This window comes from Echinococcus granulosus (genome assembly GCF_000524195.1).
Source record: "Echinococcus granulosus chromosome Unknown EG_S00034, whole genome shotgun sequence".
NCBI lineage: Eukaryota > Metazoa > Platyhelminthes > Cestoda > Cyclophyllidea > Taeniidae > Echinococcus > Echinococcus granulosus.
In genome coordinates, this window is record NW_020170414.1 from 681,863 (window position 1) to 693,686 (window position 11,824).

The window sequence follows — 11,824 nt, forward strand, 5'->3', positions numbered from 1 at the left end:
CTATTTTTGGGCGTATGTTTCTGCCAGCACCTACTGCAGCCTCACCAAGTGCTATGCCACAAATTTGGCGGGATGCTTTTGTGACTTTGGAATCTAGTTTAAACTTGGAAGACATGCAAGCTCGAATAATATTAGATTGAAATGGCTTTGGACGTAAGAGGAGTAAAAGTAGGAGGAAAGTAGCAGAGAGCACAACGGAGTTGCGTACCAATAGAATCCGTGTGATAGAACAAAACTTGACACATGGTTAAGTGAAAATAGTAGGGCAAAGATAGGATGATTTAAAAATTCTCAATTAAATAAGGACTTAAGTAAGGTAAAGTAATCGAGATCATACAAAACTTACAACATTAACGCGATCGCCATTGACGTTGCTGCCATGGAGATGGTTGGAAGTGGAGGAAGAGGGAGAAGCCCAATAAGTGGATCGATGGTGATCCACGAGGTCTTCCATGGAGGGCTTCGATTTGCGACTTAAGAGTCGACGCTGCTTGGATTGAATGGGAATGCAAAATTATGATTTAATCATACTTTCAAATGCACGAATCTTTCACGTCGTGTCCAAGGTACTAGTCTCCCAAACCTTCTTTGCATCTAGAGCAAAACTGCATCTTCAAAGGTAACCCTAACGCTATATTGGTGAGTTTTGCAGCATGATCAGCTTTTGACGAACAGAAACTATTCTAACAGTACCATTTGCACCGGCACAACTAAAAAAGTAAGTGAAGAGCAAATTCATCTTTGACAAAGTTCCATAGAAGACGTGAGTAGTGCAGAAAGTTTTCCCGTTTTAGAACGTGGTTCAGCCCTTGTCACCGGTGAGCTTGAGAGACCAAAGGTATAGTAACAAAATATTTATTTTGGTTATATCTGTTACTGGGGAGGAGTTCGGTTCCCATGTTGGTGCTGTTAAGCCCTCAAACCTTCTGCAAAGTGGCAGTACGCTTACTTTTGGACCTAAAAGACTCGAAAAGGACATTCAGCAAGCCTTTCGCTACCACGACCCCAGAATGACTCATCATGCTTTTAAGGTCATGACGAGTTAAGTGGAGGCAATTGGAATTATTACCCAGATTACCCATGAGTTAAAAATTGGCAGCAAAAAAATTTGACGTAGTTACTACTACAGTAGAGAGAAACCGGAGAGAAAAGCGACCAATCATCATCCAGCTTTACACTATTTTTAGGACGCTACCAGCGTCATGTACCTTCATCCGCATACCACAAATGCATAGCTTTGGAGCTTTATCGGCTTAAAATGACTAGTAAAACCAAACGGATCGGTTGTTTTTTGATGTAGCAAAATAGGTATGGGATGTCATCGGTTTTAGGTGCTAACATTTGGTTAACTTTTGAGCAGAATACCTTTGGGAAGAACACACCCCCTTATGGACCGTAGCGATCGGCTTTCGCTCCGGTGACGAACGTATCAGACATGTCAAATCTTCTACAAACTACTTCATGCAAAGTTGGGGATTGAATCATCCACCACTTTCACCGCAGTTTATCATAATCCCCTTTCAGCCCCACAATTGACTTCCAGATCATCGACACAGGGGTGTAATAAGTTTAGCGACTTATTTTGAAAGGCAGGTTTTGCCGCTGCACCTTCGCCAAAAACTGAGTTAACCAAATTTGTAAGGTAGATGGGCTCGATTCACATCCTTTAGATTTAACCGACATTTAATGATAGAAAGGTAGGTTAAAAGTGGGAGAGAAATGGTAGAGAGCGCCGTAAAATGCATCGTCCCAGTCGATTGACGCATTTTCATCTAGGCTTCATAACGCACGCATATAAACAATCACATGCACTTTACAAGTCCGCATAAGTGAGCCATACCAGAAGTTTTTCGTCACCTTATGTAGATACAGATCTTGAATCTCCCGTTTGCTGGTTAGAACTTGTGTACTTTTCCCTCGGAGGGTTAAATGTGAATTGCTGTCGTAAGTAACTACCCTCAGAGCAAGGACCTCCAATATCCGTTTTGTTGTTTTAAACTCACCCACTTTATTTGCAGTACGGTTTGGTTTAATCAGTTATCGCTAAACTAATAGAAACAATATGCCACGTCATTGTGGCATCAGAGCCAGATAATGGGGGAGTTACATGCGTGAAGTTTGTAGTAGACACAGCAAATAACCTTGGTGTTTCCCAGATATGTTTTAAAAGCCTGCTCTAACAACTTAAGAGCGTCACATGGTGACGAATTTATAGCGCCTCAGAAGAATGTTTAGATTAATTTAAAAACATTATGAGTGAACGAATTCTAGCATAAAAAAGGACACAAATAGATCCTACAAAGCACGTGAGAAAGTGCACTGATTACCAACTATTCGAAGCAAAAGTAAAGGTCGGGCACACGTGATTTCTTCCATGCACATATTTTTCAGCCCAGAGCTATGATTCAATAATCCACCGAATCACAAATAAGTACTATTAATGAAGTTATAATATCTCGAGGAATAACAGAGAGACACGAACGACCCATCCTTAAAACAAAGAAAGTCCAGTTCAATTTTAATCGCATTACACTTGTGCCTAGTGAAATAGGCCCAGAAAAGGAAGCAAATGCACACAAGAAGAGTAAATATGATAGTTTATGCTTCTGGTGGACAGGTAAGTTACTTCGATAATAGGAGCCATACAAATGAAAGACATTCACTATTACATTTGTTACTGAAGCACAATTAAATTAAATGAAGAGCATTCCCCAAGGTAATGAAGACAGGACTTACAATAGGATATGCATTCGACTGCTCATCCATGAACATTTGGTCAGTAGACCATATCCAAGACGCTGTTTTATTTCTAAAAAGTCCAAACCAACAGATTCAGTAGGAGAAATTGGAAGTGAACAAGATCAATTTGGGTTATTCCTAACAGAAATCTCGCAAAATATGGGTAAGATACGAATAAGAAGTACTGAAATTCCTCCTCTTAGTACAAACAGCATCCCAAAAGTGTGCAATAAATCTATGAACAAATCATTTGGCATCTTATTAATGCAAGTAGGAAACATTTTAAAGGATGCATCCAGCTTGTGGTATGCTGGAACCATATTTAATTCCTCAACATAACATGTTTAAGGCATCAACACTTGCAAATACAACAAAATAATTAGTGAACATACTTGGGAGCACGCTGCTATTAAAACCCGTGCGAACTACTGGTTGGCATACACACCGACCACGTAATCTTCGAGCAATGTTAGGTCCGTCGATCTTTTCAAACGGCCCACAAACAGTCATAGGCGAATAAACAAACGTAAAAGACAGTTGTTTGAAATTTAACCTGTAATCTCCAAAACAATTTTAACAAAACGATATTAGAGTTCAGCTAAAAACAGTCCAGCTGGCGACTACATTTCTTGATAACCATATGCCAAACTAGTTAAAAATGCATGTTGCCTCTTGAGCCATCTCTAAAGAGCAAAGAGTCCATAATTCTCGAGCAGAGTACTAAATCGAAACAGCAGAACTCAAGGCTACAGGAACGGCTCAGAGTACAACGCACCCAGTGAATGTGGAATGGCAGAGCACCTAAGTGGTCCCTCTACTGAAACCGAGAGTTATGCATTCAACCAAACTCCCCCTTTCAGAGACGACACGAACTTTGAAGAGTGGCTTTAACCAGCTAAATTCAACCCCCTTTTCCATTCCACTGCTGACATTGGTGCAGGATGAGGCTCGTTTATATCCTCTTCCTTGGCCTCTCTACCCTTAGAACACCGAGGTTGGTTGGATTTGACTACCTGCCTCCTCTCTGAAAGGAACATTTAAACAACACAAGCATTAGAGTATCCTTTGCACTTTACTTAGTGCTTTAGTTTTACCAAAGAATTCCTCTGCTTAAATGCTTATTGATTTTGTCGACTGTGTAACGTATTTCCTTGAAGTACATTCCACAAATGGGTAGCTTCTTTAGGCAGTCAATGAATGTCCCATAATGCCTCTCAGAGAAATGTCAGAAGATCTTATGTTTGCAGCAGACCCGGAACTTAAGGAAACCCAAGGAAATAAATGCTCCATTGCAATCAGTGCGGAATCAACAGCAGAAACGAAAGAGTCAAAGTTAAAATTTAAAGTTCCTTCCTTTGTAACTGTTCATTTTATACAGTTCTTTGAGATGCAATAAACGGACAGGACACTTAGCATTTCAAAATCAATGGGATGGACGACAAGCGCTCCAAACCACATACCTTACAATTGTTCTATCCTTTTTGCATTCAGGTCTGCCATCTGGCTGTCTTTAGATGCTGCATTACGTTTTGTTACATCATTGAACTATCATTTCTGTTGACACCTCCATCTTCAGAATCGCCGTTGCATAAGGCTGCTAGTTTGACTGTCGCATCAGCTTTCACATCCTGCTAGCGTTTGCGCTGTGTTTAAATAGATCGCAAATTTGGATCCAGTAAAAATAGCAACTTCGTTCCCAGACCTGGCAAGTCTGTACCATCAATTAATCGGTCACGAGGTTGAGTCTCCAATAGTATGCCGATGTTTTAGTTACCTATTTAAGGCGGGATTTGAAGTATGTACTTTCTGATGCACTAATTCCATTTCCTCACTAGCGCATGTGAGCTAACTCCTTCGGCTGTACATGAAGCAACTGCACTTTGAAAAGGTGAGTTCTTTATCTACTTATAATTGTCTTTTCTAAGTACTGCAAAGAAGTACTTTGTCTGTTTTTCCCTCTTCAGATCTTTCAAGAGTTGGATACTAAATCTCGAATGAATGAATGATTGTTCAGTACCTGTGTAGCGTCCCGAGACTCCCTGAAGACGAAAGAAGACACAATACTCGGGCAGAATATATGTATTTAGCATAGAGAAGGTGTCTGGGCTATTGACATGGCCCGAAAGACCAGCCCATCCAACGAGGTACAGGAGGGCTAATTCAAAGTACAAAAGTGGCGCCTCACCAATACTGGGGATAAACCACCATCGTATTACATAGCCTCCCTCCTCTTTTGAGCGTCGTCCCCGGCGCTCCCACTGGTCAACCTCCCGCGCCAGCCATTACAACGCAGTCGGTGCTGTAAACGCCCATGATCTGACAGTGCCAGTCACCAAATTAGTGCGCAACTGAGGGGATACTTGACCTCAACGTCACCGATCCCTCTTGGCGGCTTGACTGGATCTGGGGTTTCGTCCGATTTAGGGTTTTGATTCAGGACGGGGAACTGCGCCGGCCATCATCCGTGTCCATAGATAGATGCAGGAACACTGGCCTAAAAGCAGATTTGAGTAAGGAAGTACAAGATTTAAAACAGGTCCATGGGGGACGGTAGGGGAAATTCGTAACGAAACTTCCAGATGTTTTATGGCTAGTGTCGCTTCAGTTGTTAATAGCTTTTCTGCAGAACACGGGACTGGGAGAGATGCCGAAGGTAGACGTCAACATCAACCCTTCTACTAGGGGTCATCACCATCCTCCCATCCGTAGCATATGTAGTTCTTCCGCTACACTAAGGCTTATCATGCAGAAGTGGAAAATCAGGATACATGTCCTCTAAGATCGGGTTCGCTTTCCGCTGCCACCAATGTAGCGTTCCGAGACTCCCTGAAGACGAAAGAAGACACAATACTCGGGCGGAATACATATATTCAAAGCAGAAAAGGTGTCTGGGCTACTGGCATGGCCCGAAAGGCCAGCCCACCCAGCGAGGTACAAGAGGGATAATTCAAAGTACAAAAGTGGCGCCTCACCAATACCGAGGGATAAACCACCATCCTATTGACCTGAATTTGATATAGATCCACCTTGAAATGATGAGCAATGCAGCGCCAGGCATATAACCCTTATCTTAAGAAATGAAGTAGGGAATTGGACATTTTGGCGATCACCACGGTATTGCAGCTGGTTGTAAAGTGAAATAGACAATTAGTGTGCCCCGATTAAAGCACACTTATTTAAAATCTCTTTGGCACAGTGATTGTAAAAGCATGAAAGAGTTATCTAGTATGAAATTATAGGCACTTCCATATCAAAAAGCCTTTTTAATGTTGATTAATTTTATAGAAAAGAAGCTATTAGCTTAACCGGAGAGCGTTCCATCAAACCTCAATTATTTCTTTTGTCATTTAAACCCCAAGTACGAGGACGGTTAATTGCAACCCTTTAAGATGAAATACTTGGAACTAATCTGGATCGTCCATATATGGATATTCCAGGGATTTCAAAAGACTGACTTGGACAGTCATTGTAGTGTTATCATTGTTTTGCCCCTCCACCTCCAGTTTTAGACCCTCGGATCTAGAAGACTGGATAGAGGAAGCTATCTGTCCTCTCCAAAGTAGGCGGACGCCATATTGGCATGGCAGAACATATATTGCTATCAAGTAAATGGACCAAAAGGCTACCGACATGACCCGAAGGCCACGCCGCCGAGGCGATTTGCGATCTACAGAGACTAAAGCGCTCTGCTGGTCAAACGCAGAGTTAAAAAAAACTATCAACGTGTCACATCTTATGGTGTGCAATATGGAGGGATTTTACAAATAATTAATGTTTTATTACCGATCAGTGTTCGTGTCCCCTTTGGGCACCCATGGCCTCCACTTAGCCACGGAATTGATGTAATCTGACTGCATGTCACCTAAAACATACAATCAAAGAAACATATCTTACAACTTTGGATACATGTTATCTCGTATTCTACAGAAATTAATTTTACATGATCGAAAAGTTTATAGCCATCTTTAAGCCTCTAAGTGATGAATAGGACTTTAAAGTCATTATTATACTATCTCCTTGAGTCCGCCATGGAGTCGTGACGCATTTCAGCATGGAAAAGCTTGAACAATACAATAGCGGGATAACCAAAGATTTGGCAGAGACTGAAGAGTCAGTGCAGTCAAATAAAGCGTCACCTCATTATTCACTTGGTGGAAAAATTAGGCAACCAAATAGTTCCATTCTCCCTGCTTACATTTCTGCCAACATGTCCTTCAAAGTCGGCGTCGTAGTAGCAATAAGTAAAAGTATCGTAGATACACTGAATATAATGTAAACAAGTTTAAATTCCCCCTCTTATGACATCATCGATTCTTTTAACTGTCAAATTTTGTGGTCTACCATTGGCTAGTAATTTTCGTGCGCTGTTCAAATGCAGCAAGATTCCCATTTTATCTGCCCGTAAGTAAGGAACAAATTCATAAATAACGTAATTTTATATATTTGGATCAAATCGTTGCCGAAATCTGAATGTGATTACAGCCAATCCGAAACTGCACACAATGAAGATTGACCTGTAATACATAACCCGGTATTGCTTAGTTAAAAAAAAGAAAGCGGAATTTGTGTATCTAAGCGTAATTTGTTTAACTGGATTTTTTCTATCCATGAGTCGGCTTTAGTCTCACAGGGTTGGTTAGAAAATGGCGAAATGCGGCTTTTACATGATCGAACAAGAAGTACTATCAGATCACCTGGCACCGTTATGAACCGCCATTCTTGTGTTTGATTACAGACTTTGTCGGGTTCCCAACCCCAATAATAGCCAGTAAGGATTACTGATCTACCATTGCAAGCTGGAGGCATGGTGAATGCCGGGTTGACCACTGGCCAATTGCTGGAGACACGGGATATTATATGTGGTATCTTGATTGGTCTTGGGTCCCATAGTGGTTGTTACAACATTTAAAGCCTATCTTGACGTGATAAAGGCCAATCGAAGAAACTGGAAGTAATCTCGAATTACAAGGTGCTTTAGGGTGCTCAAAAAGTACACTCCAAAAATAAACATTCTGGAAAATCAAAACAGGAATGTTTGTGGAAACTGCGGAAGCCATTTTTACGACACATATGTGCAGTCATAACCAATTTTGGTAAAGTGCTTAATATGGGCACTGGCAGATTCGGTCTGCTTTGGAATTCAATCAAAATGTTCCTCTTCCATTCTCCATGGTCATGGTTGTAAATGGCCAAGCGCTTGAGGCCCTCGTTCCACTTCATTTTACTATTGAGACCATTACCAACCTGCCTAATCTACACATAAATGACTGTGCGTGCTTTTCACATGGAATGGGATTTTACTCCTGGCGCATGCACATACAGAAAACAATTTTACTTTCAGCACAAGAGGCCTAGTGGAATATCCTGTCTGTTTAAACAGCCACCATTGCGAACTATCGGATTTCCTTAACCCGACGTAAGCTTGTTGCAACTTCTACCCTTTGATCACACTTGGCCTCTTGAAGACATAAAGTACTCAAACCATTTCCACCCTTCTTTCCAACAGCTCACTTTCATTTCACATTTGTCTATCTTATTTGTATTGTTTATGCGGCTAAACAGTAACAATGCCACGAAACGGTGATTTGCATCAGGTGGAGCTTGAAGAATCATCACCAGGGAAAATACGGAGAAAGGCCATGAGCATGACGAAGAGTAAGAAGGGGAGGAGGAAAAGGAGGAGGCAGAATCTTGTTTCCCATTCTAAAATGCAAATCTTCTCATTATTAATCTATGTAGTGTGAGATGTGAGGAGTTTATTCCTACTGGCTGAAAGGGGCTTGTCTCGTACACTGACAAGCCCTTTTCAGTCAGTGAGAATCAAGTCTCCCCTTTCATGGAAAAGCGTGGCCTCACACACGATAAATTAATCATGAGAAGATTTGGACTTTGGAATGGAGGAGGGGAGGAGATTCTGCATCCTCCTCCTCCAGATTACCCCAATGGAAAATAGCCAAGCTCAATGTGGTACATATAACCATTTTGCTGCATTTTCACTATTTGGCCTCATGAACAATGCAAAACAGGGTAGATATGTGAATAAAATGAGAAACGATTGTAAGGTTATGAAGAAAAGTGAAAATGATCAGAGTTTTCATGTCTTCAAGAGGCCAAGTGTGCCAACAGAGTGGAGGTGGCAACAAATTTGTGTCTGGTTGAGAAGAAGTGGTAGTCCTTAATAGTGGTGGTTTTGACAGATAAGCGACTCCACTACCACTTTGATTCCCTTTTACAGAAGGTGTTTGCTATTATCTTTTTCCTCATTCAATAGCTTGTTTTGTATTTGCGTTCATTTTATTCCTCCCGGTGATTCCTTCGCTCAAATCAACTTGCATGCACGCAGTATCAAGTCGGTTTGAAAAACTATCAAATTTAAAGTACAAAATGAACGTCAAGATAACCCCTTAATAATAGAAGCTATCCAATTTTGTTGGCGTTGGGGTAATTCATTGGGAATTTAAATGCACCCACCTCCTCCTTCTCACACACACACCCACAAGCATTAGCGGCTGTGCAGCTCTCCTAGAGGAGATAATTAGGAGAATTAAGCAGGATATAAGCATTTAATTACCATGCCAATAGTCCAACTGCTCCATCACTAACAAAAGAAAAGATGCTTAAATTAGAACACGAGTCAGAAGCGGATCATCACTGTCGATGCTTTGAATGTGATTAATACCCGGGGGCAAGGGGGAACTCATTCATCTAATGAAGAGAAATTTTACGTTCTGTACAGGGTTAAGCCTAGGCGTGAGTGACTGGAGAGGAGGGATTTTACAGGAGTAGACGTAAGTTATGTCCATTCTTTCAAAAGGACAAGTTGTTGGATTTGCGCACCATGGCTGCTACTGCCGACTTGATTGCAGACGTCTGGTCTGGCTCATGATTTATGCTCCGACTGTTGGCAATGTCTGTAAGGGGCACTTTTTTACGGTAGGGTAAGGATTGAGTTGTTTAGCGCCCAAAGGATTAAAGGTGTCGGTTTGACTCAAACCCGCCTTTTTCGATGTCACACCACGAGGGTGAATTATCTTGGCCGGAATTATTTTGTCAATCAGGTACTAAAATTGTCTAAAATACGACGATTCCGTTTGGTAAGCTGATAATCCAATTTACGCTGGTCTTTGGAGATTTGCAAGAGAGTTCGTCCATTGAGGCAACCAAGAAAAAGGCGGTAACCAGCTGAATTCACCCAGTTATCTGGAATAAATCCATTAAAACCAGATCGACAGTGATACCATTCAATGGACACATCATTCGCCTTCTTCTAACCTTTCATCGTCAGCGGTTTGGTCATATTCGAAAAGTTGGTAACCGTCTTCTGGAAACGTAAAAGGCACCACCATTATTCAATGATTCACCAATTTTTTTGGAAAAACTCTTTTTTATCTTCTTAAAACTACCTGTCAAATTTAGTTTTGTGTGCCTAAGATCAACTCGACATTTCAGGCTTTGATTAAAAATAAGGTTTAGAGGCTCGTTTTATTCACTAATTTGGAGCCGTAAAACTAAACAAATATTTGAGTAAATTTGCTTGAGTGGTATCACAGAAGAAAACTAACCATCACAGGCATCGAAGTTTGTGCCATCGAATGGATCAGATCAAATGTTGCACTCAAGAGGTGAACAAAATGTAACAATCAGCCTTGGACACAGAACCTCATCCATACCTCATATTATTCAACGTTCAGCCATTCTGGTTGTGTTACTAATGTGGTACAGCCAGTACAGCTAAAAAAAATGCTAGACTTGAGAAAGTCAGAGCGAAACCTAAGTGTAACATCGGTAGAATGGTGTTCCTCTCCAGTTCTTGAGCTTTTTCATTCCCTGCGATAGGGTCAGGAGAACACGCGTACGATCTTTCCCAATCTGATGCTAAACTGACTTTCATGATGGTATGACGGAATGCGATTGGAGGAGCAGTCGAAGTGTTGCATGTGCAGCAACACTAGAGTTCCTTCCTTTAACCCTTCACTCTCGCTGCTTCATTCCATTTCTTAAGTACGGCATGAATTTAGGTCATTTAATGCCATCCATTTCAACGTTCCCGATGCTTCCATTCGAAATTCACTTTCCAGAACACTTTAGAATATTTCCAAAATTGGTAGACTACTTAAGCGCCCTTCACTATCATGGTATGATGACGCATCCCAGGTCATGGCCACAGGGAATGTTTATGGGAATCCTGAATACAAGGGAGCTTAGACCCTCCACTCAATAAAAACACACACAAATGCCGTGTACAGGTTGTACACAAGTTTTCGGCTCCAGAGAAATTGTTTTCCTGGGGTCGTATATTTTATTAGTCGGGTGGGGATATCAAAAAGTCTGTGGTCAAGCAAACAAAGGCTAGTACGGTATACACTTCCGGCCGTCCCGCCTACATTCATCCTGCATTCAGTCTGTACCCAACCTGTGTATATCCATCCTGTATTTAGTCTGCACCCATCCATTCATTCTGTATCCAACCATACATCCATCCATCTATCAGCCCGTTTATCCATCCATTCATTTATCTATCCTGTATACATCCATCCTGTATCCATCCACCCATCCATGCTTACTTCTACAGATTAACTTTCAGGTTATGGAGGTGGTAGCCTGTTTTATCGAGTCACGACATTCTCAAATTTTAAATAGAATTTATCCAACTTACTGCACTTCACTTTTGTCACCTTAGTAACTACAACAGAATGGACTATCAAAGGTACAAGCAGCAGATAGCAAACTTGAAATTCAGGTCCAAAAACTTAATCAAAATTGACTTTGACAAAAACGTAATATGCAGCTCGAATTAGAGCAATCCCAAAAATACGCACATCCACAAACTTTCGTGGATCCAAACGGTAATATTAAATTTATGAAAAGAATTTCAAAAATGTAAATCAAATTACTCTTAATTTATAGGGAGGCTTCGGACATTGCAACACGACAATTGCACATGACCAAGGGTTTGCAATTAGATAGATAGCAAGATGCGGCAAAATTTCAAAAATGAATGTTAATTAGAGATGTTGAATTAGAGGTTTACAGAATTGCCTTTTTAAAAGGAAAGGAGATAAGAGAAAGCGGTAATTATACTGTA

The 11,824-nt window shown here is 41.0% G+C and overlaps 1 protein-coding gene across 1 annotated transcript in view; it reads right to left on the reverse strand. All coding sequences in view use genetic code 11, as the record gives it.

The window, feature by feature from the left end:
- Window positions 1-3,249, reverse strand: part of EGR_05025 (hypothetical protein) — a gene marked incomplete at both ends in the record, with an annotated part of 5,829 nt that extends 2,580 nt beyond the window's left edge. The window contains 3 exons of the mRNA XM_024494274.1: window positions 347-487; window positions 2,737-2,809; window positions 3,185-3,249. Coding sequence (XP_024351368.1) covers window positions 347-487; window positions 2,737-2,809; window positions 3,185-3,249 — 279 coding nt within the window. The remainder of the gene's footprint in view (window positions 1-346; window positions 488-2,736; window positions 2,810-3,184) is intronic.
- Between the last annotated feature and the right edge of the window lie 8,575 nt (window positions 3,250-11,824).